The sequence below is a fragment of the Carassius gibelio genome, chromosome A6 (assembly GCF_023724105.1).
Source record: "Carassius gibelio isolate Cgi1373 ecotype wild population from Czech Republic chromosome A6, carGib1.2-hapl.c, whole genome shotgun sequence".
Taxonomy (NCBI): Eukaryota; Metazoa; Chordata; class Actinopteri; order Cypriniformes; family Cyprinidae; genus Carassius; species Carassius gibelio.
Window position 1 is genome coordinate 23,536,159 of NC_068376.1, and position 25,479 is coordinate 23,561,637.

Genomic DNA, 25,479 nt, shown 5'->3' on the forward strand with positions numbered 1-25,479 from the left:
AAGGGAGCGTCCAATGATTAAACAGAGTTTCGACCAATGGACCAATCGTTGCAAAGATCGACAAAAAAACAAAACATTTCCAGGGCGGTACTTCCTCAAATCGCCTTAGTTACCCACATGGAAACGCGGGTCACTTGTGTTTGATTTCAACGGCCTTTCGTGTAGTAGGCTAGAAATTATTTTACTCAGTTTTTAGATTGTTTAAATAACTAATAAGGAACATGAAGATCGAAGAGGTAAAAAGCACAACCAAGACGCAACGCATCGCTTCTCACAGCCATGTAAAGGGTCTCGGGCTGGACGAGGCCGGTAATGCGAAACAATCCTCGTCCGGGCTAGTGGGACAGGAGACAGCTAGAGAGGTAAAATATTTCATATTTTGCCAGTTTGTTAATGAATGCAGAATCCGTTAATTTGATTACACTCATTATTGACTGGTTGTTTGTGAATGTGAATAACGAATACAAAATGTCTAAATAATGGTAACGTTATATGTTAGGATTCAGGAGCAATATAAAAATGCATATGTGTGTTTCACTTTCACCAAGAATATTTTACTGTGGTTATAACAGTTCCTGATTTTGGAGACTTTTAATATTTTCTGGCTAATTTCCTGAAGGTTAGCTACTTGATATTATTATACTGTTCCTTTATAAAGGACGACATGTTGCTGTAAATCCTTCCCATTTTCAAAAAAATGGCAAATATAAACATTTTCTATATTTTTACCCTTGTTTATTAGGCTTGTGGCATCATCGTAGAGCTGATCCGTTCCAAAAAGATGGCTGGCAGAGCCATTTTACTGGCTGGACCGCCTGGAACAGGTAAGGTAAGAACTGACAACCTTTATTTTATCAGTAATTTTCATTAGATTCAGAGATGCCCTTTGCGAGAGTGTTTATGGTTTGATAATTGTATTTCTGTCCTCTGCAGACTGCTCTAGCATTAGCCATGGCACAGGAATTGGGAAATAAAGTGCCATTCTGTCCTATGGTGGGCAGTGAAGTGTATTCATCAGAAATCAAAAAGACTGAAGTGCTGATGGAGAACTTCAGAAGAGCCATAGGTGAGCTCTCATGGAAAGAACCCATATCTGTGCACCATAACCTGTAAAAATGCATTTATAATAGTGAACAGTTATTCATTTCATTTAAGAGACACTGTTTATAATGAAGGTGAAAAACACATTCAATTATATTTTAACTTGTTACGCTACTAGTTAGTAAATAATTCCCCATGCACAAACATTGTAGCTTGATATTAGTCATTAGGCGAGAGTGAGATTTGCATGCACACATTATTACAGTGCTGACATAGAAATTCATTGGCAATTGAACACACACAGGTTAATAGATTCACTGGTATTTAATATATAATGAATTCTGTAGGTTTTTAAAACCTTATAAGAAGATCCACTAGTATTTAATATGTTAGCATAAGCTCTCTTCATTCTTGTACTTAAAATTCTTATGTTTTGATTGTGCAGGTCTGCGTATCAAGGAGACTAAGGAGGTTTATGAGGGAGAGGTCACTGAACTGTCTCCTTGTGAGACGGAGAACCCAATGGGGGGCTATGGAAAAACTATCAGTCATGTCATTATTGGTTTAAAGACAGCGAAAGGCACCAAACAGTTGAAGGTAAGGAAGTGGAAGCGCTTTTCTTGCACACTTAAACTTCAAAGATAAAGAGCTGGATGGAAGCTGATTTTGTCTCTGTTTGAAATCATATCTCTTAATGTTTTGTTATGCTTATGCAGCTAGATCCCAGTATCTATGAAAGTCTACAGAAGGAGAGAGTGGAGGTCGGTGATGTTATCTACATCGAAGCGAACAGTGGGGCAGTCAAGGTATGAAAAAAAAACATAAACATCTCCTCCCTATATCTGCTCTTGGCATGTTGAAGTAATCTTTTGTCTGTTCAGGTAAGCAGGTAGTCTGGCAGCAGTGTAAAGGACAAGATTGTCTTTTATATTATTGAAAGAAATTAATATTTTTATTTTATAATAATATATAATTATAAGTGACAGTAAAGACATTTATTATGTTACAAAATACTAATATCACAAACACAATTTTAGCTTTGTTTTTTAAAGGATAAAAAAAAAAAAGCGGCACTTACTACACAGAGCCGTGGTTCGCTGACAAGCTACGCAATATCACGTTCATAACAGCATGCAATTCATCTGCAATTATGACGCGGTATTGCGTAGCTTGTCAGTGAACTACGGCTCTGTGTAGTAAGTGCTGCTCCATTGGAAGGCAGGTGATGGATATTTGTTACTAATCACAGAACCAGCTTTACTACAGAGACACACATGACAATCGAATGTGATTAATCGTGCAGCCCTTATATATATATTAGTTGCACAACTCTAGTGTTTAAACAAAATCCTACATCACATAAAGTGCAGTCCACTTCCCTTGTAAATAAATTGACACTGTTTAATGGTCCCAAAACCTCTCAAGGCTTTTATTAAGTTCATTCATAATCAGTCCTTCTGTTTTTGGTCTGCAGAGGCAGGGGCGATGTGACACATTTGCAACAGAGTTTGATTTGGAGGCGGAAGAGTACGTACCTCTACCGAAAGGTGATGTACACAAGAAGAAAGAGATTATTCAGGATGTTACACTTCATGACCTGGATATTGCTAATGCAAGACCTCAGGTATGTGCACACAGACATCATGTTGTCCAGCATTTCAAGTGGATCCCCATAATGCTGGTCATATGAACATACTATGTTTTCCAGGGAGGCCAGGACATACTTTCTATGATGGGTCAACTGATGAAACCCAAGAAGACAGAAATCACAGGTATCATACTTTTTTTATATACTGATAATCAGAACAGGATTTTTAATGAAGCCTTTTTGAACTGTCTTTGTGTATTCAGATAAACTGAGAGGGGAGATCAATAAAGTGGTGAATAAGTACATTGATCAGGGTGTGGCAGAGCTGGTTCCTGGTGTTCTGTTCATTGATGAGGTTCACATGCTGGACATCGAGTGTTTTACCTACCTACATCGAGCACTGGAGAGCTCCATCGCTCCTATCGTAGTGTTTGCATCCAATCGAGGAAACTGCCTTATAAGGTGGGTTTTTGATACAGTGGGAAACGTAGTACAGTAAATTAGTAACAATTTTACAGTAAAGTTCAGTTAGTTAACATTAATGGATAAGGTATCATGAACTAACAAACTAAAAAAAAAATTATTTAATTTTTTTAGTTAATTTTTATTTGGTAGCACTTAACATAAGGTCCCATTAGTTAATGTCTGTTATTGCTTTAACTAACTAACAATAATTTTTTGCAGTATCTATTCAACTGTTCATTGTTAGTTCTTGTTGGCTTAAATAATATTAACAGCTACCACTATTTTTAATATTTTGGTAAATGTTGAAATGAACACAAACTAAGACGAATAAGATGAATAAACACTTTACAAGTAGTTAACTGTGTTAGTTAACATGAACTAAGCATGAACAATACTTCTACAGCATTTATTGATCTTAGTTAATGTGTATTTAAACATTTAATAATACATTATTAAAAGCTATATTTGTTAACATTACTTAATGCACTGTGTACTAACATGGTCAATGAATAACTGTATTTTCATTAACTAACATTAACAACGATGAATAAATACTGTAACGCATGTACTATTCATTCTAAGTTCATGTTAGTTAATACATTAACTCATGTTAACAAATGACACCTTATTGTAAAGTGTTACCAATAAATGCTTTGGAATTATTTTTCAATGTTAATTCATGTTAACTATTGTAGTTGACTAATGTTAATAAATGGAATCTTATTGTAAAGTGCCGTTTATTTATAGCAATATTGTTATTAATTGCTTATTTCCATTCATTATGTACATGAATGTTAATTCATACAACTTGTTAAAAATATATTAATATATGTAAAAAGTCACATTAAACTACATTAATAAGTGTTGTAAAATTGTACATTGTAAGTTTTGATTGATCCATTTGATTGCTTGTGGAGTTGATTGACAAGTTAACAGTTATACATAATAATGTTTTAGGGGGACAGAGGACATCAGCTCTCCTCACGGTATTCCACTGGATCTGCTGGATCGAGTCATGATTATCAGAACTATGCTGTACACTCCTCAAGAAATGAAACAGGTGTGCGCAAACTTTTGTGTCTAAACAAGCTGCTTACAAATAAAGCTTTTATATTCTAAAAGATGAATTAGACATTTCATGCTGTTGTTTCATTTGCATGTTGCTCTAGATAATAAAGATCCGAGCTCAGACAGAAGGAATCAACATCAGCGAGGAGGCTTTATCTCATCTTGGAGAGATCGGTACCAAGACTACACTCAGGTAAGACTTTTTAACTGCTTTTTGAAAAACACATATATTTATTTAGATTAGCATTGAACTGTCACATTCTGTGTTGCTTGCATTCATAATTTATGCAATTTGGTTATGTCATTTTGGCTAATGTGTGAGTTTGTGTAAATGCAGATATGCAGTGCAGCTGCTGACCCCTGCCAGTCTGCTGGCACGAGTTCAGGGAAGAGAAGTAGTCGAAAAGGAACAAGTGGAAGAAATTAATGAACTCTTCTATGATGCCAAGTCCTCTGCAAAGATCCTACAAGATCAGCACACCAAGTTTATGAAATAACTGTACAGACTGCTTATGTTTGCTTTACTGGTTGTTTAGTTCACATTTGTCATGACATTCTAACAGTATGATTAAGCCAACTCAGCATCAATGCATGGCTACTTTATTGTTTTACCCAATTGTGACAGTTGTTAGTCAAAAAACTGGTAGAAAAAACAGGAAAATAATACATTCCCTATTTAACGTGCTTAGACATCCTGATTTCTTTAGTTTCACCCCCCAGCTATGTTATTTTCCTGCAGGATAAGTTTTTCCATTGTCCTGTCTGCTGTTCTTTATTGTTTTGAAAATAAATCTTTTTTTAATAGTAATGTGAAATATAAATGGGAGTTTTTTATGATCAATATTTCATTTTCACACAAAATCAAATGCTCAACTTCTGTTCAATTTAAAACTAAACCAACAAGTTCATTTATTTACTTATTTAATACATTTTGCAACTTAGCATTCTAGGATATTTTTCAAAAAAATATATTACCATAGTCTGTTTTAATGGTTTAAAGACTTTTTAGAAAAAGGTACATTTAGGTACATATAAAGAGCAGGTTATCAGCTGTGTTGAATGATGACGATGTTTAGAGTTTTCAATGTTAATGCTTTGGATTTATTTTATAAATCCATGTTTTAGCTGTGCAATTCAGTAAAACTGGTTTTCCACTGTTACTTTCTCTTGCTGGGTTTGTTAAAGGCAGTCTCAGATCCTGAGCGAACTTTGCTGAAGACGGATGGTGCGACCTTTCCAGCTTGTTCTAAAAGAAGAGACAGAAAGATACTCAGTATACACAATAATACAAACTATAATATCCAACACATCTGAATTTGTTACTTCATCACAAAGGGCTCCATTTATGTAAATTATACATTAATGAATTGACAAAAATTCATGCGGTTATTGATACTGAAAAAAAGAAGCGAAGTAAATGCCCCAAAAGACAAATTTCTCATTAATCATGTTTCTTAATGGTTTACAATCTTTTAATAGTCTTAGATGATAACTTGGCGACATTTTCAAATTTAAGAGAACTGATGGTCTGTTTAAACAATGGTGATAAAATGTACAAAAGTACATTGTAAAATGTTACAGCTGGGTTGAGATTATAAAAGGAGGAATCTTTCAGGAATCAGAAACAAATGAGTCAAAATAAACATATAAGACAAATTTGAGATGATAAACATCACATAAATAAAGTGATTAGTAGAAGAATGTCTTCCCCCATGTCTTTGTGTTCTCACTTCCTGCTATATATGGAGTGGAAACATTACAAAAACCACACACACATACACTCAGCTCTTCTTTTTTCCTCTTGGCTCCAAGTCAAAAAACAAGGACACTTGGATTCAGTGACATTTTTATTTCACACACAATCTTTTAACTGAATTATTGCGGTTGCTGCTCGACTCACCGCATTCCTGCATCACTTCAAAGGTCTTGCTCTTCATCTCTGTTCCAGATGCCAATTTATCCTTGGCTCCAACCAAATCCTCTGCTTTTACCTCAGGCCTCTTAACTTCTTCACCCTGCTGAGGAGAAACAGAAAAATGAATGACAAGAAAAAATGTAAACTTAATTTCGTCTGTGGTCATCCTTCTCTTACTTGAGACATGGCCAACTCTCAATATCAGATGTGAAGTCCTACAGTCTTGCTGAAGATTCTGTTTTATACTGGTCGTAAGTGTACGTACACAAACACACCCTTCCCTTGCAGAGTCCAATCCCAAAGGGTCCATAATTCCTTTGGCCAAAGCATGAGTCACACTGTTCCTCCTCCCATTTAATCTCAGTCACTGTTCCTGCAGGGATATACAATAGTTATTTAAAGATGACATCTTCAGTACTACCAGCAGTGGAGAAATGAAAAGAGTTCATGGTTTGTGCCTTGTATCTGTTTTACTGCTCATGCTGGAGTGCTTAAAATGACTTCATATGTTTATTTGAACAGTTGTGTTTGTTCTTTTGAGTGTTGCTAAGTGATTGTTTGTGAATGTTAATTAGTCTCAGAGCAAAGAGATATTCAGAAATGACTTAATGTCCTGCTATTCCTAATATTTTTATTTTCTTAGCCCTTTTCACTGGTTTGCAAACTCAGGAAAAATTCATAAAGCTTCATGCTAGAATCTTTGTTCAAAAGTACAAACTTTTCAGTAAATCAAGATTTTTTTATATTTTAGAAAAATTCCCTTATGCTCAAGCTGCATATATATATATATATATATATATATATATATATATATATATATATATATATATATATATAACAGTACAGACCAAAAGTGTTTTCTTTATTTTCATGACTATGAAAATTGTAGATTCACACTGAAGGCATCAAAACTATGAATTAACACATGTGGAATTATATACATAACAAAAAAGTGTGATGAAACTGAAAATATGTCATATTCTAGGTTCTTCAAAGTAGCCACCTTTTGCTTTGATTACTGCTTTGCACACTCTTGGCATTCTCTTGATGAGCTTCAAGAGCTGAAATGGTCTTCCAACAGTCTTGAAGGAGTTCCCCGAGAGATGCTTAGCACTTTTGCCTTCCGTCTGCGGTCCAGCTCACCCCTAAACCATCTCGATTGGGTTCAGGTCCGGTGACTGTGGAGGCCAGGTCATCTGGTGCAGCACCCCATCACTCTCCTTCTTGGTCAAATAACCCTTGATGCCTTCAGTGTGAATCTACAATTTTCATAGTCATAAAAATAAATAAAGAAAACTCTTTGAATGAGAAGGTGTGTCCAAACCTTTGGTCTGTACTGTATACACACACACACAGCAAAAACAGCTATAATGGAAGGTTTGTTGGAGAGCTTAATATGGACATTTTCCTGCAGTTTACGCCTTTTTTATGATGTATTGTTTATTGAAAATCCAAATAAAAAGATTGGAAATACAAAAACTGCAATAAAACAGTAAATACTGTTATAAAAAAATACAATAAAAAGTAGTATATTCCTGTAATGACAAAGCTGCATTTTTTATGATAGGGTATAGGGTATTTTTTCCAGTGAAATATATTTTTAGAATTCTTCGATGAATAGAAATTTCAAAAGTACAGCATTTATTTAAAAAATAAAACTGTCTGATAATGTAAAAATCTTTACGGTCACTTTAGCCTAATCCTAACTAAATAAAATTAGTATTGCTCTTTAAAAAGAATATCTTACTGACTCCAAATATTTGAAAACTTTACATTTGTGCAATCAGGAAAAAAAGGTTTATTTGTTCCCAGATATTATTTTCTCATCTTACATGTTTTCAAAGACAGTGGTACCCAGTATCATTTTAATTTATTATACGTATAACCATTTTGTACATCATTTATGTAAACAATCATTCATACAAAATTTACCACTTATGTATACAGCTAGAGTATATCTAGTAGTAACACTATGCAAAGGGTACAATGTTACAAAACATTTGGTCTAATTAAAAAAAAGCATTACTATTCACAATCTTATTGCATTTGTAGTATTTCATAGTGATGAAGGACAAACAGGCACATTGGAGCAGTAGTTACATACTGGGAACCCCTTGATATATTTGCATCACATTGCAATATTCTCTGTATGTCTTTTTTAAATCAATCAATATATTCTATAAGATATGCCCTGTGGGAATAGGAACCTTCAATCCATCAGTATGCTTTCAAGTAAAAGCTCATGTATGTTTCTTGCTGTATTTCGATAACAACTGAGTCCTAACAAACTGCACAAGTCTTGTTTCTGTAAAATATACTGTGACGACCACACCCAGGAGACAAACTGCCCCCACGGCAATGTGAACCAGCCTTAGCAACCAGCCATCGTCACAGCAGAACATGCTCTGAAAGACAAAATGGTTAGAAATCCGATTTAAATTGGCTCATCACAACAAATTATATAATTAAACAATAAGACACTAGCATGATACCTCTGAGCAGGCTGTGAGGATGGAGCTCACGCCAAGTGCAATAATGACAGCAGAATGTGGGCGGAGCCCCCACAGAGGTCTGTATTCACTTAGCAGAAAATACTCATGTATGTAAACAATACTGTGAGTGATTCGCAAAGCCATGTTACAGCAGTTAGCCAAAATGAAGCCAATGCCACCTAACATCCAGGTTAGCCAATAAGAAAGGAGAAGAAATGATGCTGACAGGCCCAGCATCACCAGATTATATCTAAAGAGAGAGAGAGAGAGAGAAAAGCATGTTGTATAAACAAGATATATATACTGTATATAACACTAGTTTAAATGTTTGGGTCAGGAAGATTTTTCGAAAGAAGTTAATACTTTTATCATGCAATTATGCATTAAATTAATCTGTGAATGATTTTTTTATGTCAATCAAATGCTGTTCTTGAAAAGCAAATAAATGTTGTTGTACAAATAAATGCATTCATACGACGAATCCTTAAAATGCATCATGGTTTCTAAAAAAATATAATGCAGCACAAATGGTTTCTTTCAACTGTGATATTAAGAAGAAATGTTTAATGAGCACCAAATCAACACATTAAAATAATTTCTGAAGAATCATGTGATACTTAAGACTGAAGTAATGACTGCTGAAAATTCACAGAAAAAAATAATACTTAATAATAAAAAAAAAAAAAACATTAACACAGAAAATGATTATTTTGGATTGTAATAATATTTCACATTATTGCTGTTTTTACTGTATTTGAGCAAATAAATGAAGCCTTGGTGTGCATAAAAGACTTCTTTCAAAAACATATATATATACAGCATAGTAATTATGTGTTGTTCACCTGTCGACTTCCTCTTTGCTCATAGCAGCAAAAACAAAACACTCTGTTACTCCATTAATGGCTAACAGCAGAACATAACAACTATAACACCGTAGCAGAGCCGGCCCTGCAAAATACACAAACAGGCCATTTAAATGTTTACAGCACAAATACAAAAATAACAAATGTATCTGCCTAAACTCAGAAGTTAGTATAATCTAGTATCCACTGTAAGCAACAAGTATATTAATGTTTTACCGGCTCCACTGCTCAGAAGCTCCCCACCGTAGATGTCAAGTGCCAGATGAGAATATGCATAACCAAAAACTGCGATAATCAGACCAATTAAAAGCACCAGCTTCAAAAGACATTCCAGTACTTCAGCCGCCATGGAAACTTCCTCCTGTGGACCAATCAACATCTTAGAGTTAGCCAATCCACATCTGGGTGGCTGCACCACATTAAATTAGGAACATGAACAGACACCGACTTGTTTTTGATGTCGTACATCTCGTCCACGCTCCAGCACTTTAGCAAAGAACACGTAGAAACTCTCCTCAATAGGCAAAAAAAGAAATCTGGCCACCATTGAGCCCAGATTGTTTATTATATCATAAACCCCTGTAAATAGAAAGGAAAATAGGAATTATAATATGAATACGCTGTTTGTGTATAATAGCTTGTGTATATGAATGTACAAACTCACCTTGGTCTCCAAAGTTAAGCACATTCAAAAACGTCATCACATAACGCTCGCCTATAAAATCAAAACAAAATATTTAATAGAAGCATTTGATCATTCAGACAAAAAAAAATGACTGCATAATTAAACATGATAGGCACTAACCTTCTGTTAGGATCTGTTTGAGAAATGACTGTTTGAAAAAGCTCCAGGTCAGTGTGGTCAACTTCCAGTTTAACAGTGGCTAAAAACAAAACACAATGTAGTTGTTTCAATGAAACAAAAAAATGATGTGGTGTCGTATTATAAAATAAGTCACCTCATGATCCACTCGAGATGGCAGAAGATCTGTTATGTGACTAACAGGAAACAATTTACGCTCTGCTTCCTCTGAGCCAAGGAAATGGATGAAGTATAACACGTAACAAAGCAACAAAAACCCTGCATAGACACACTGTCAAAAAAAACCCACACAGAATAAAGATTAGAAACCAGATACTATATATGTTGTATATGTTCAGTGTCCAAACATGCAAACATATATACCTGGGCAGCAGAGAAGATATAAAGTCCCCACTGAGGCGCTGAGACCACCATCACTACAGTAACGAGACATTTAGCAATCATGGCTAAGCTTTCGGCAATCACCTGCAAATATGTGTCATTTGATCAGATACATTCATCTTATTCAATCTACAATGACACTATAAAGTGCAACATAAAACATGATAGCGGATGCTGACACCTTTAAACGGACGAACATGTGCACATGTGCAAGAACCCAGAGGGGTTCAGCCAGCAGCTCTGTAAGTGCAGCTAGGCAGAACAATCCAACTGCGGGAACATAATGCGGGATGGACTGAGGATCAGGTGCCTGGAGCACCCACCACCACACACACACTAACAGCACACCCCACACACAACCCACAGGGAATCTGAGAGTATGAGAAGAAGGTAAAAGAAAGAGAATAAAAATAATTTTAATTTTAGGCAAAATATTCCTTGAAATTTCAGTTATTATATGAATCATCATCTATAAATCTCTGATTTCATCTCATGAAATCCTTTTTTTTCCTTTTTAATTTATATATACATATAGAGAGAGAGAGAGAGAGAGAGAGAGAGAGAGAGAGAGAGTTAATTAGTGCCTGCCCACGTTTCAGCTTGTTGGTTTCAGAAGTAAGCCAATTTTGGTTAATAAACCTACAGGAATTTCTGCTTACGTGAGCCATAACAGGTTGATGACCTGTCTCCAGTTACGCCCCGCCCCCTCGCTGCTTAGACACGCCCTCCGGAACGCCTCCCTAGACAGAAACACCAATGTAGAATAGAGCAGCATCAACCTATAACAAAAGCAGACGTTGCAGTTAGTGGCCCATTGAGAGGAATGTTCGAGTTTATGATTTGGAATTGCAAACCCACCTCACATTTACCACGCCTATCAGTTCCTTGGACACAAACCGCAAAGTAAATGCATTCAAGAGAAAAGTCAACACTCGAAACATCACCTGCAATGTAAAAAAAAATATATATATCAACATACTGGTTTATCATATGTCTCTAATATAGGTGCATTTGATGTGTTCACAATAGTATTGTGAGTGTAGTAATAAGTTACCTGAAGCATAACATTATAAGAGGCCAGTGTTGAAGCACTCTTGAGCACATCTTCTGAACCCATTGTAAACTTTACTCTTTTTTAACTCAACTATTGAAACTCACTAACAACAAAATCACCGAAATCCGTCGGTGGAAAATAAACGTCACCTTCGCTTCATTATACAGCTATATTACTTTGATACTGTACTACAATATTCTCCTGCTTTTGCCATTTAACAACTGTAGCAGTTGTCAAATAGAATATACTTCCGTTTCTCAGTTGAAAGATTTCAAGATAAAAGTCCGCGTAAGTGGCGTTTCTAATGACGCTTTAGGGGAAACTGGACGACGCGCGTTATTTTATAATTATTCAAAATGTTCAAAAGATTCTGCAATGAGACAAAAATCTACGTTTGACTGTACATTATGGAACTTTTAACTTGTTACAACTAACAGGAAGTTTTTCTGGAAGGATTTTGATTCGCTAAACTCGAATCATTTACATCAGTGTGTGACGAGAATCTATCTGTGTTATGAATCATTCACTCGATTAATTAAAATGACCGAGCCGATAAAAATGTGTCATTTAACAACGACACCACTACGGACCTGACCAATATACTGGGAGCCTTCATTGTGTCAACAAATATTGTATATGTATACTTGGAAAGAGTTGCAAATGGTTTCTTCATCAGAAATGCTCATCTCTGCAGCACAGAAGTCACTGTGTCCTCGTAAGAAGCGTTTATCTCCGGCCACATGTCTTGATGTGACTGTTCAGATAATGGCTGTGGATCTGGGCGTCAAACCTGCTCTACTTTACGACAGTAATGCAGCTTCTCCAGAACAACTTCAGATGTATCTCAGTTCTCTACAGGAGTCTGGAGTTGTAACCAATCCACTACGGATTCTGTCCATTGATGGCAACACGTTCATTTTTAATCGTGCCTCTGTTGAGTCCCACCTGGACGAACTGCTCAAAAGCAAAGATCTCATTCTGATGGACGTATGTCCCTCAAGAAAACAACCCGTCTTGGCTGGCTTTGAAAATAAAACTGAGGATATGATCAAAACTCTTTCAGAATTCTTCATGACTGAGCTGGATAAAGACTCCTCAGTGATTGTACTGGGAGAGGAGTTGTATAATGACTGGAACTTGTGCACTCTTTTTGGAATCCTGTTAGGTTATCCAGCCTCATACTGGTTTGACCAAACTGAAGGATTCAGGAACTGTCTGTGTATGACACCTCTGGTGGTGTGCACCGTTTGGGTCAAATGGCACACCCGTGACATCAATCATCGCTGTTGTCTTTACTCTTTCAGTGTTCCTGAAGAGCTATGGCCACAAGTACAATGGCATGTACATCAGTGGACAGAGAGTCTGAGAGAGAGATTTAATAAACAGCCAGTTCTGACTGATCTCTGCTTTTTTAGGGAAACTGTCACTTTACCCTCTGTGACCCTTTGAATAAATTTGATTTATGTTTATTTTTTATTATTAAATATGTGCTTACATTGTTTATTAAGTTTTTTAATTTCCTTTTTTTTCATGCATCACCTATTTTCTGTATCATTTATGCTATTTTTTTCTTACCAAAGCAACGTGTAATATTGTGTGCATATAATAAATTTAGGCAGTGAATCTCAACCTTTTTGATTTCAGATCTTTCAGATTCCCAGTTCCATGTTGGGGCTCATAGGGTTCATGTCAGGGAACTGAGACGGCAGATGATTAATTTTGTGCTCAGACAGTGACACAAATCAGTGATCATTGTCCTGATGGAAGATCAAAACATGGCCCATTCTAAGATTGGCAGTAAGGTTTAAATTTTTTTTTTTTCTGTTGGTATTTGATAGAATCCATGATGCCATATATCTGAACAAGATGTCCACGACCTCCGGCAGAAAAATGGGACCACAACATTAAAAATCCAGCAGTATATTTTACCGTGGGCATGGGGTAATTTTCATCCCTGTTTGCACCAAACCCATCTGGTGGGTTTGCTGCCAAAAAGCTCCTTTTTTTTCATCTGATCATAAAAGCCAGCTATTTTCTTAGAGCCACTTTATATTTTATAAAGCTCAACAATCTTGCTCTGCACATCAGAACTATATTCTTTGGTTTTACTACTTTTGATGGATGACTAAGGGAATTTGGCCTTCGTGTTCCTCATATTCATAATCATGTGGAACAGGAAGTCATTGGTGGAGAATTTCATGCTCATGTAAACATGAATGGGAATATACTTCAGAGATATTTTACTCATACGAATTTCATGTTTCAATTGTTTTACTTTCAATGGAAAGTTAGAATTTTCACAGTCGCCTTTACTCGTATTGAAATAAATAGCAAATAGCTGAAATAAAAATGTTTTTTTCTTTAATTTCAGTTTATTTTAACATTTATTTTACTTCAAGTATCAAAATTATTTTGTGGTTTTAGTTTCAGTTAAATATTATAACCACAGAGATTTTGATTAAAATCGTTAAAATATTTTTTTCCTCTTAACTCATTAGTGCCAATATGCTGTATTTTTAATTGCACTTTTAACTCTAGCTAACTAACTAAGAACATGTGAATATGTAAAAATAATTCTATAAACTGAAGTAGCAATCTGGTGTATTATGTTTTTTCCCCCAAAAAAACTGTAAATAAACAATAATATGTTCTCCTTTATGTGCAATTCATCATTACACCAGTAGATGGCAGCTAGTGAGTAAGAATGAGTAACCATGGTCTCTAGATGAATAGGAAATGTTTTTTTAAAAGTGCTATTGATAAAACGTTACTCACCTGAAGAGAGGATCCAGCCACAAGCACAGCATCAGACTTAGCCAGCTTGTTATGCACAAAGTTAACTGTTGTCCGGTTCACTACATCACCAAAGAACGTCACCTCAAGTTTGAGTACACCACCACAGGCATCACATGCAGGTACTGTGAAGTTCAGCACCTGCTCATCTTCCAGAAACACATCTCCATCTGAGGTCACAGCACCTGCTGCACAGCCAGGGTTAAGAGCTGCAAAACACCCCTGCAGCTCGGCATGTGGAGTCAGTTGCCCGCAGTCCAAACACACAACCCTAATAACAGACCAAACTTAAATGAGATAAATATAAATAAAATAAATATATTACCATAATATATATATATATATATATTTTAAACTCTCTTAGATTCTCTCTTAACTCTGTAATCAAATAATCTTCAATCATGTCCTGCATTACCTGTGTGTAGATCCATGAAGTTCAGTTAGTCTCTGTTGTCCAGCTTTTGAGTGTAATGCATCTTCATGCTGAGTGACAAGCCAGTGCACTTTTCCTTTTCCTCCCAGTCTCGTAATCTGAAATGCACTGAATTCGCCTGGTGTGATGAGAACTGTGGCCACCCCACGTAGTTCCGTGCCCAGTATCGTTGCCTCAATTTCGCACTGCACACAAAAGTCTGAGTGTTGCATAGGCTGCCTGTTAGTCCATGCGTACAGTCCCACACCTTCTGATCTATAGTCTGGAATTCCAGATTCAGTGGAGAGTCTGGCGCCGCTTACCACAAACAGACGAGAAGCCTGTGACACAAAGGCCTGGAGCTGTTCCAAATCACTGGAGTCAGTTGAGTCACTTGCAGGAACAAATCGTTATTACAATAGCTTGTATTGTAGAGGCACGTCTTCCCACTGTCACACAAGGTGAAAAGTGAAACCTGTATATTATATTAATTCATTTCACACAGACTGATATATTTGAAATGTTTATTTCTTTTAATTTTGATGATTATAATTGACAACTAAGGAAAATCCCAAATTCAGTATCTCAGAAAATTTGAATATTACTAATGAACAATACAAAGAAAGGATTTTTAGAAATTTGGCCAACTAAAAAGTATAACAATGAAAAGTATGAGCATTTACAGCACTCAATACTTAGTTGTGGCTCCTTTTGTCTGAATTACTGCAGCTATGCGGCATGGCATGGAGTCGATCAGTCTGTGGCACTGCTCAGGTGTTATGAGCGCCCAGGATGCTCTGATAGTGGCCTTCAGCTCTTCTGCATTGTTGGGTCTGGCATATCACATCTTCCTCTTCACAATACCCCATGGATTTTCTATGGTGTTAAGGTCAGGCGAGTTTTCTGGCCAATTAAGAACAGGGATAGCATGGTCCTTAAACCAGGTACTGGAAGCTTTGGCACTGTGTGCAGGTGCCAAGTCCTGTTGGAAAATGAAATCTGCATCTATATAAAGTTGGTCAGCAGCAAGGAAGCATGAAGTGCTCTAAAACTTTCTGGGTATTTTGCCGTGTTGACCTTGGACCTCAGAAAACACAGTGGACCAACACCAGCAGATGACATGACACCCCAAACCATCACTGACTGTGGAAACTTTACACTGGACCTCAAGAAACGTGGATTGTGTGCCTCTCCTCTCTTCCTCTAGACTCTGGGACCCTGATTTCCAAAGGAAATGCAAAATTTACTTTCATCAGAGAACATAACTGTGGACCACTCAGCAGCAGTCCAGTCCTTTTTGTCTGTAGATGCTTCTGACGCTGTCTGTTGTTCAAGAGTGGCTTGACACAAGGGAAGCGACAGCTGAAACCCATGTCTTGCATACGTCTGTGTGTAGTGGTTCTTGAAGCACTGACTCCAGCTGCCGTCCACTCTTTGTGAATCTCCCCTTTTTGAATGGGTTTTGTTTCACAATCCTCTCCAGGGTGCAGTTATCCCTATTGCTTGTACACTTTTTTTCTACCACTTTTTGCTTGGACACAGAGCTCTGTGAACAGCCAGCCTCTTTTGCAATGACCTTTTGTGTCTTGCCCTTCTTGTGCAAGGTGTCAATGGTCGTCTTTTGGACAACTGTCAAGTCAGCAGTCTTCCCCATGATTGTGTAGCTTACAGAACAAGACTGAGAGACCATTTAAAGGCCTTTGCAGGTGTTTTGAGTTAATTAGCTGATTAGAGTGTGGCACCAGTTGTCTTCAATATTGAACCTTTTCACAATATTCAAATTTTCTGAGATAAAGAATTTGGGATTTTCCTTAGTTGTCAGTTATAAACATCAAAATTACAAGAAATAAACGTTTGAAATATATCAGTCTGTGTGTAATGAACGAATATATTATACAAGGTTCACATTTTGAATGGAATTAGTTAAATAAATACATTTCTTGATGATGTTCTAATTATATGGCCAGCACCTGTGTGTATATATATATATATATATATATATATATATATATATATATATATATATATATATTATAACTTAAATATATACATGCATCCATCTTTTGATCACAAATATTGGCTTGTAAATAGCATTCATATCTGACTATGGCATCATATAAACCTTTAAGTGCAACATAAAAAACGGTGTATGGTATGTATTATGTCATAACATTTCTGAATATAAATCTTGTGCAATATATTTAATAGTATCCGGATCATAAAGTCAATTATAACGTTATAAACATAAAAAAGTCATGTCAGTTAATTCAAGTTTGTGATGTCAGTAACGTTAGGTGGAATATAAATAATTTTGCTCACTTAATACTCATTGTACAACTTGACTGAAATGCACAAGTAAGCTAGGACACCTAATAAACATAGCATGGACATTATGCCTCTCGTCGAATATACCTTAACTTTTAACAAATATTTCAGACGCACAGCACCTGTATTAATAAAATCCTTGACACCAAAAGTATTTTGCAAACATTAGTACAGTAGCTGTAGCCGCAATCTAAACAAGAACTTCTGTGTTGTCACATAGGTGCATGATGGTAAATGTAGTTTAGTTAATGTCCTCCAGTTTTGGCACGTTGAAACATTTCCAGCTGTGATAAAACCTATAAACTCTCCAGTATTGCACTCACAGATATATATATAATATATATTAATAGAGTACTTTATTGTATGTCAGTGATGATACAAAATAAACCATATATAGCATGGCTCATGCTGCTTTAACACAGTCAAAACACATTTTGTTGAATAGATGTTTAGAATATGCTGCACACATCTTGATTGCAGAACTGTAAGATGTCTGTCAAAAAAAAATACAAAATCATCAATAATTAATTAAAAACAATAGCCCAAATTAAAAATGCTTTAATAATCAGAGACATTTACTTATGTTCAATGATTGAATATTAATGCAAACAAATACTTGGTGTGCATATATAATAATAATTTGTTTCCATTTATTCTCACTTGAGTGTGTACAGTTGAAGATGCTCTCAGTCTGTGAATAGAACTCTTCTCCCAGTATGGTGCGGTAGTCCATGTGACTGGTGTGAACAAGGCACTTTGTAGCATCTTTAAAGAGCAGGTCACTCTCTCCGTACTGCTGAGACTCAAACAGTTGGAACCCAGAATCTGGACGAGCTGCTATGGTTTCCTATAGCACAAAACACATCAGGTTTCGATTCCAAAAGACTCTTAACTCAATCGAATGATAATCACTTCAGTTTGCAGACCTGTGACTTCATTAAAAGGTCATAAATGCGAGCTATAAGAACAGGACGTGTCATAACAATATTTGGAGGGACTGCCCCTAAGTTACAGGTCTTCCACGCCGTCAGAGGAGCCCGGCTGCCATCTCCGCAGAGTAACTCGAAGTCCCAGGTAAGCCAACCCTCTGCCCATCCACTGGTGTTTAGACCTGTCCATCAAACACATCACACATATTACCAATGAGATTCATACCGATGACATTTCTCAGCGTGCACATCTTACGTTCAATGTTTCTCTCCAGATTGTGGTGTTCCATGAAGGCCACGTCTCCGAAGCTCTTTCCACTGGGGTCTCCAACCAAGCACCTGTAAAGTAAAAGCCATTTTAAAGCCTGCAAAGCTGCATGGTTTGCACATATTGTCATGTACACCATTTTATTTAAACTGTTCACAACAGCAATTCCTCACCTTAATGCACCCATATTGCCGTAGTAACGCTCATTATGGTTGTCAGCACACCGTTTGGTGGCAGCTTCTTCAGTCCCACCCATACACACCTTACACAGACTGCCTTTACCTCCTGGCAAACAACCTTTCCAAAACACCTCATTGTACACTGAAAACAGAGTGGGTTACATTAAGGGAGTTGTCCACCAAAAAACTTACACCAAAGCTATCTAAGATGCAGATGATATTATAACTTTAAAGCACCATTTCAAACCAGTTTATAATTCCAAAATAACATTAATATTTGATATTTCCATCTCTTGTTGTCCTCTCAAATCAAAATTCACCAACATTTTTGTTACTTGTAAAAGATGCTTGATATGTGCACGTCTCTCCTGATTCAGTCTTGATGACATTTCATCGTGGATAGAGGACTAATGGTTTGAAGTTGAAAACATCTTAAGGATGGATTCATTCGTTACAAACATGCAGTTTTTAATTTCACATGAGGTTAACTGATGAACTGTAGTCGTGTGGATTACTTGTGGATTAGTGTGATGTTTTCATCAACTGTTTTGATCAGTTGATTCTGACGGCACCCATTCACTGCAAAGGATTCACTGGTGGGCAATTGATGTAATGCTAAATTTCTCCTAATGTGTTGCAATGAATAAACAATTTTGAATTGCATTTTGAATGGCCTGGGGGTGAGTACATTTTCAGAAAATTTTAATTTTTTGCTGAACTATTTCTTTAAAGGATGGGTTGCCACACTTTTTTGGTCAGCTGAAATAGACGCATAGATTTAAACTATTTACTTAAAGTAACCCAGTGAGATTTTAAATTATTTTTTTAAAGGGGGGGGGGGGGTGAAATGCTATTTCATGCATACTGAGTTTTTTTACACTGTTAAAGAGTTGGATTCCCATGCTAAACATGGACAAAGTTTCAAAAATTAAGTTGTACGTTTGAAGGAGTATTTCTGTTCCAAAAATACTCCTTCCGGTTTGTCACAAGTTTCGGAAAGTTTTTTTCGAGTATGGCTCTGTGTGACGTTAGATGGAGCAGAATTTCCTTATATGGGTCCTAAGTGCGCGCTCTTCTGCTGGAAGAGCGCGCGCTCCGTATAGCAGAGTACTGAGAGCAGAGGCATTCACTGATCAGAGCGAGAGCGTCGCGAAATGTCACAAAAGAAGTGTATTTTTGGTTGCCAGGGCAAGACAACCCTGCACAGATTACCAAAAAAAACCAGCATTAAGGGACCAGTGGATGGAGTTTATTTTTACAGAGCATCAACGGAGCTGTGCAAGTGTTTGTGTTTGTTCCCTGCATTTCGAAGATGCTTGTTTTACAAACAAGGCCCAGTTTGACGCCGGATTTGCGTATCGTTTATTTCTTAAGGATGATGCAATCCCAACGAAAAGGGTCACGATCGTGTGTTGGAACTGCAGGCGGTGAGTAAAACTGCTTCAAATATCTCTGCCTCCTTGTTAGTGCGTCCGCCTCCCATGCCGGAGACCCGGGTTCGAGCCCCACTCGGAGCGAGTCGTTGCTGCTGCTGCTCTCGTTCAGTTTCAACCTCGGGACCTGATTCTGGATCATAAATAAACGGCTGAATCTGACTGTTAGCCATTGTTTGTTTTGGTTGGTTTTGTCCTCACGGTAAAGTCACAGCTTCCAAATGCTTTCAACACAAAAGCCTATTGGCGCTCGTGATTCTTTAGCTCTGCCCACCACTCACGCCTCCAGCAGGTCGTATTTTTCCGGGAAAAATCGGTACAGAGTAGACTAACTTTCTCTTATGAATATAATAAAACTAACGACTTTTTGGAGTTGTGAAGGATGCAGTACTACTCTATAGGTACTCAAGATTAACAGGATATTGAGTGAAAACGAGCATTTCACCCCCCCTTTAAATAATTTAACAACACAGTCATTTTGTTATGGTTCTTTGACACCAGTTAACAGTCACACGACATTAAAGCAAACAGAGACCATTCTGTAATAGTAATAGAGAAGAACATGGAGTACCATTATTCGGCTGACATGCGGCGCTGCTGTTGTGCTCTGTGCTGAGCGTGTGTCTTACAGGTAAAACCCAGCCAGCAGGGCTGTACATGTGACCGTGGCAGGATCGTCTGCCACCCAGACTTCCGAAATATAAATTCCTACTTGTCCGACGTACAACTGCCACACCATACACTGATGGTAATTCTGCAAAGATAAAAACAAAATGTGTAAAAGACGTATGTAGAGATGCATCATTTATGCTAAGCTGATTTCAGCCCTTTATTACCATCACTTTCAAAATGGCCTCCAACTCCTTCAGGATTCTCACATTTCTCTCCTAAATTTCAAATGAACCAGCAAGGAGAAAATCAAAACAAGGTGAGAAGAATGTGAAGACATGATGTCATGGTACATTAGGATGTTAGGCGTTTTACATACCGTAATATTCAGTCACCACAGGGACAAGGCCACATTTCCCAGCTATGAATGCGTGAGTGGCATCCAGAGACACAGCATCCACCTCATCCCGCTGTGAAAATGAACAATACATGCTGTTCTAGGCACTGATGCAAAGAACAATCACCATTGTTGGTATTAACTAAAACTAAAAATCATTTCCATTAACTTAAAAAATATTTGAGAAAAAAAATGAATTACAAAAATTAGAAATTTTGTCTTAGCACCTAATTGAAATGAAATAAAATTAAGTACTAAAATTACTAGAACTAAATAATAATAATAATAATAATACACTAAAGCAAAACAGAATATATATATTATCTGCTGCTAGTGAAATAGGGGTTGCCGTAAAATTAAGTAAATTAGCACCAGGTGCCAGATTAAAGCCAATAATTTTGAGCTATCTGTAAATGTTCTCTAAAGTTCTTTTTAGAAAATTTCATGTTTAGGCCATAAAATATTTTTTTGTGATGAAACTGTACTCTGCATTTGTTTATAAAATATAAAATAAAATTAAATAACATAAAATATGTAGATGTTTGCTTAAACATAAATCACAAGTGCTGAAAATATGTCTTACTGGACCTTGATCTTCTCAATGCAGTCACTCATAGAGGAGGCTTTCACACACACCAGTGGATCTGATTTTATGCTAAGAGCCCACTGCTCACATTTCTTCTGTTCAGCATGACTTATACAGCACCACCTCACCACACTGTCCTCCAGTGAGCTGCCTAACCACACACACACACACACACACACACACACATTAAAGTCTAAGTCTTTTATTACAAATTAATAGGTACAGATGGGAAGCAATCTTTTACCTTCATGTCCAAGGCCCTTAAGCAAGGCCACATAGTCCAGTCCCAGAACCTGGCTCACATCCATGTCTTCCATCAGAACTGATAATTTCTCCGTCACATCTTTGAAGACAAGGTCACTCCCACTGTAGGATGCTGATTCAAACAGCTGGAAGCGCTGACGCTCCCTTCCCCTCAAACCAAATAACATCTTCAAAAGAAGACACACAAAAAAAAAAAAAAAAGCAAAGCAAAGATTTTTTCTCTTATAAGATCCTGAAATCCTATCATTACTTTCTGCTAAGACACCAATAACATTAATAAGGGACATCTGCAGGAACCAACTTGAGCCTGACAGGACCATCATTCCATTCGTTAAAGGAATAGTTCACACAAAAATAAAAAAACATATACAGCTTTGGAACAACATGAGGGTGACTAAATGATGTCTCTTTGTTCATAAGGTAAACAAAAGAGAGTTCGGGTTTAATGAGTTCTAAATCATACCTGAGCAGTGACCAAGAACTTCCGAGCAGTTTTACGGATGTTCATTCGTGTGACCACACCCCCTCCAGGGCCTCGCCCAAGATTACAATTTCTAAAACCGCTGAGGGGAGCATGAGTTCCATCTATACATAACAGTCTGAACTCATCTTTCTCACTTTCTGTTTAAGAAAAAAAAAAAAACTATAAGCCAGGATCAAACAGAAATTTGAAAGAGAGGAAAAAGCTGTTAATCACATATAGGATTTAATCATTTGTTCATCCACACTGTAAAAGCATAAATGTTTTTGGAAGAGTGCATTATTGTGTTAACCATCTATGCTGTCCAGAGCTGTGTGATCCACAAAGGCTACATCACCTGCCCGTGACTGTAAACATCTACAAGAAAAAGAATGGATACTGTAAGACCCTCCAGGTCACCTGGCAGGGATTCATTGATATAGGTGTAAATAAGATTATTTTAACCTGAGCGCTCCTTGGTTGTGGTAGAATGGTTCACTGTGAGATGTCTCACAGTGGAAATTTTTCTGACGAATGTATGACCTCTGACCCTGGCACAAGGAACAAAGGCTGGTTGCCATTGTAGTTGCTCCAGGCACACAGCTGGCTTTGAAGAAAGTACTAACCGCTGACAAAACAGTCAAAATATTAGCAGTAGGAATACATACATGCATATTTTTGAAAACTTTGTTTGCTTTGAAAGAGTCCTGAGTCCTGATCTAAACCAAACTGAAATTCTCAGAAAAATCCTTGATGACAAAGTTATGAATAGGAAACCCACTACAATTACTGAAATGACAGGAAGAAGAGTAGACCAAGATCACATCAGCGCAGTGTGAGAAACTAGAGATGTCCTGCGGCTGCAGATGTGCTGTAGTCATTCAAAGCAAGGGCCTCTACAATTTCTACTCATTTTCTCCACTGTTCTCTAATTTAGATCTCCACTGTACATCTTGAATGGCCTGAGGGTAATTTTTTCAGATTTATTTTACATTTTTGGTAGAGCTATTGTTTTAAGTTTTATTAATTATGTTATGCACATTTTTTTTTACATATATACACACACACATATATATATATATATATATATATATATATATATATTTAATTTTTTTATTTCATTTTTATTTTGGTTCCAGTAATTTTAATACTCATCATGGCAAGTTTTCTCATTTAAAATCATTTTAAAATAAATGTTTTTAAGTGCATTTTTCATGTTTAATAGTATGAGTTTTAGTTAACAGTACCACAGGTCATATATAATTTGTGACTGGTTGTCTTACCCTGACTGAGGGGCTCATCCTCTGCCCAGGGCAGGAGGTTTCGAGAAAGGAGATGTCCCAAAGGGAGACTCCAACCTGCAGTCCAGCGAGCTCCACTATGACAACTCCTACTGCCCTTCAAAGAGCGCATATCTAAAGTACTGTTGTTCCTCACCACAGCAACTGCAAGAATACATCCTCCTATGAAATGAGCGGGAAGACAAATTGAAAAAGGAAGATATTTACATGTTACTGCTTGCAAAGTGTGAGGCATATGACCTACAAGACACATAAATATAGAGCAAGAACTGAAACTGTTTTTTTTTTATGATACCATCTCTGTAGATCTCCTTTGCAACTACTGTGAGTCCAAACTGTTTTACTGCAGAGTACACTTCTCCAGCATCCAGAGTCACAAGGTCAGCTTTATTATCCTGACAATAGGATAGCAGAACATAAAGCATCTACTTTTATGTCCCAGGGGCTGATTTGAAACAGATTTTAGCTTGTGCAATATCATATGTAACCCACCCGTATCTTATTAATGCAGTCCACAGTGCCATAAGCTTTCACACATGAGAGACGGCCGAATGCATTGACAGCCGCAGGTGGAAGGACAGCGACCAGAGCTTTGGCCAGCTCAGCACACTTCTTCTGCTCTGGGTCGGAGACAGTACACCAGCGCATCTTCTTACCTGCAGGCAGATAAGACAGGCAAACACTAAACAAACACTGATATAATAGGTCACAAATAACATAGGTTTTACAAAAACAAAAACAAATTTTTATTTTTTATTTTTTGTGAGACCAAATTTTGTGAAAGTGTGTTTTCACAAAACAGAAGTTACACAAAACAGAAGTCACAAAACAGAAGTTACACATCTGTATGTATTTGTGGAACATAAACTATTTGTTTGGAAATACAAAAAAAAAAAAAAAAAAAAAAAATTATAACCCATAAAAATCGCACGGTCGACAAGATTTACGTAGTTTTCAAGGCATACTACTGTTTTATACATCATAAATATCGCAAAAATTAAGTTCTGTAAGTTAAAGTGCGTATAGAATTTTTTTTCTTTTACAGTTATTGACAATCTGATGCACTGATAATGTTTTTCAAAATTTTTAAATGTTGGCTAGTTTTATAACACGGTCCCTGCTAACTTTGTCTTGTAAAAAAAGTAAAATAAAAATGTGTGCGCCACATTGCATTCATTGCTAATGAAAATTTTGGCAGAGGTCCAACAACTTTTTCTTCACCAAATGTTTATGTTTATCCCCTGAACATATTTTTTAAAACCATTTTTACTTTCAAAAATATGAAAATTTAAATATCTTAGAATGATAAAATGCATGCAAAGAATACAACTGGAAAAGGTAAGCGTTAAATTGACAGTTTATTTTAGTTCGTTTTAGCAAACGCGCACTTACCCCAGCTGGTGATGGAGCACAGCAATAAGATACCAATTACTCTCACTCGCTTCATCATAGCATCAGAATCTGCTCCGGGAAAATGAATCACAGTAACTGTCTACTTAGAGTCCTGCAGAGACGTTTCAGTGAAAGGGGCAAATCGCCCACCGAAGATCTCACTGTCTAGGTTTGCGTCAGTCTGAAAAAAAAAAACCTGTTCTGGGCAAGCGGTTGTTTTCAAAGCGAATAGTTCTTATAATAAATGCGCGCATATGGAAAATATTACACTCGAACTCTTATGTCACGTGGAACATTCTCGTCCAAGCATCCTTCCTAGCTTGAAGTAGTAGCTATATGACATTTCCAGAAAGTGCGTTTTGTTCGGAATTGTGTTCGTATTGAATGCAACTGTACTTTCTCCACTGAAGCAGCAACGCGTCCATACGAACGTCCAAAAGA

The 25,479-nt window shown here is 36.8% G+C and overlaps 4 protein-coding genes and 1 pseudogene across 4 annotated transcripts; 2 read left to right on the forward strand and 3 right to left on the reverse strand.

Annotated features, from left to right (window-relative positions):
* The first annotated feature begins 57 nt into the window (after positions 1-57).
* LOC128015788 (ruvB-like 1) lies at positions 58-4,970 on the forward strand. Its single transcript, XM_052599916.1, has 11 exons — positions 58-362; positions 743-829; positions 934-1,066; positions 1,487-1,638; positions 1,758-1,847; positions 2,516-2,665; positions 2,750-2,813; positions 2,893-3,091; positions 4,052-4,154; positions 4,264-4,355; positions 4,500-4,970. Exons 1-11 carry the CDS (start codon positions 222-224, stop codon positions 4,657-4,659), a joined length of 1,371 nt encoding a protein of 456 aa, XP_052455876.1. The 5' UTR covers positions 58-221; the 3' UTR covers positions 4,660-4,970.
* Positions 4,971-7,737: 2,767 nt separating this feature from the next.
* Positions 7,738-11,935, reverse strand: LOC128015789 (protein RFT1 homolog). The gene is made up of 13 exons (XM_052599917.1): positions 11,691-11,935; positions 11,495-11,580; positions 11,296-11,415; positions 10,818-11,007; positions 10,619-10,720; positions 10,392-10,526; positions 10,238-10,316; positions 10,097-10,147; positions 9,881-10,011; positions 9,649-9,793; positions 9,412-9,517; positions 8,570-8,819; positions 7,738-8,482 (listed from the first exon to the last, which is right to left on the reverse strand). Exons 1-13 carry the CDS (start codon positions 11,751-11,753, stop codon positions 8,318-8,320), a joined length of 1,623 nt encoding a protein of 540 aa, XP_052455877.1. The 5' UTR covers positions 11,754-11,935; the 3' UTR covers positions 7,738-8,317.
* A 66-nt stretch (positions 11,936-12,001) lies between these two features.
* LOC128015790 (UPF0739 protein C1orf74 homolog) lies at positions 12,002-13,319 on the forward strand. The gene has a single exon (XM_052599918.1). The coding sequence runs from the start codon at positions 12,327-12,329 to the stop codon at positions 13,137-13,139; it is 813 nt and encodes a 270-aa protein (XP_052455878.1). The 5' UTR covers positions 12,002-12,326; the 3' UTR covers positions 13,140-13,319.
* Positions 13,320-13,339: 20 nt separating this feature from the next.
* On the reverse strand, positions 13,340-16,955 carry LOC128015190 (NAD-dependent protein lipoamidase sirtuin-4, mitochondrial-like; annotated as a pseudogene).
* Positions 16,956-17,562: 607 nt separating this feature from the next.
* Positions 17,563-25,416, reverse strand: sxph (saxiphilin). The gene is made up of 17 exons (XM_052599919.1): positions 25,039-25,416; positions 24,139-24,302; positions 23,942-24,041; positions 23,629-23,808; positions 22,811-22,973; positions 22,659-22,723; positions 22,349-22,506; positions 21,866-22,052; positions 21,624-21,772; positions 21,018-21,108; positions 20,866-20,916; positions 20,601-20,783; positions 18,591-18,738; positions 18,406-18,488; positions 18,147-18,331; positions 17,881-18,067; positions 17,563-17,713 (listed from the first exon to the last, which is right to left on the reverse strand). Exons 1-17 carry the CDS (start codon positions 25,094-25,096, stop codon positions 17,670-17,672), a joined length of 2,196 nt encoding a protein of 731 aa, XP_052455879.1. The 5' UTR covers positions 25,097-25,416; the 3' UTR covers positions 17,563-17,669.
* Positions 25,417-25,479: the final 63 nt, after the last annotated feature.

What these genes read in the sequence shown, in the direction of transcription:
- LOC128015788 (XM_052599916.1), top strand. Translation starts at nt 222, where the DNA reads ATGAAGATCGAAGAGGTAAAAAGCACAACCAAGACGCAACGCATCGCT. An exon ending in GAACTTCAGAAGAGCCATAG is followed by an intron (nt 1,067 to 1,486) that starts GTGAGCTCTCAT and finishes TTGATTGTGCAG; the next exon opens with GTCTGCGTATCAAGGAGACT. An exon ending in GGTACCAAGACTACACTCAG is followed by an intron (nt 4,356 to 4,499) that starts GTAAGACTTTTT and finishes GTGTAAATGCAG; the next exon opens with ATATGCAGTGCAGCTGCTGA.
- LOC128015789 (XM_052599917.1), bottom strand. Translation starts at nt 11,753, where the DNA reads ATGGGTTCAGAAGATGTGCTCAAGAGTGCTTCAACACTGGCCTCTTAT. An exon ending in CATCTCGAGTGGATCATGAG is followed by an intron (nt 10,317 to 10,391) that starts GTGACTTATTTT and finishes TTTTGTTTTTAG; the next exon opens with CCACTGTTAAACTGGAAGTT. An exon ending in TCCTCACAGCCTGCTCAGAG is followed by an intron (nt 8,483 to 8,569) that starts GTATCATGCTAG and finishes TTTGTCTTTCAG; the next exon opens with AGCATGTTCTGCTGTGACGA.
- LOC128015790 (XM_052599918.1), top strand. Translation starts at nt 12,327, where the DNA reads ATGTATACTTGGAAAGAGTTGCAAATGGTTTCTTCATCAGAAATGCTC.
- sxph (XM_052599919.1), bottom strand. Translation starts at nt 25,096, where the DNA reads ATGATGAAGCGAGTGAGAGTAATTGGTATCTTATTGCTGTGCTCCATC. An exon ending in ACTGCATTAATAAGATACGG is followed by an intron (nt 24,042 to 24,138) that starts GTGGGTTACATA and finishes TCCTATTGTCAG; the next exon opens with GATAATAAAGCTGACCTTGT. An exon ending in TGTGGTGACTGAATATTACG is followed by an intron (nt 20,917 to 21,017) that starts GTATGTAAAACG and finishes TTTGAAATTTAG; the next exon opens with GAGAGAAATGTGAGAATCCT.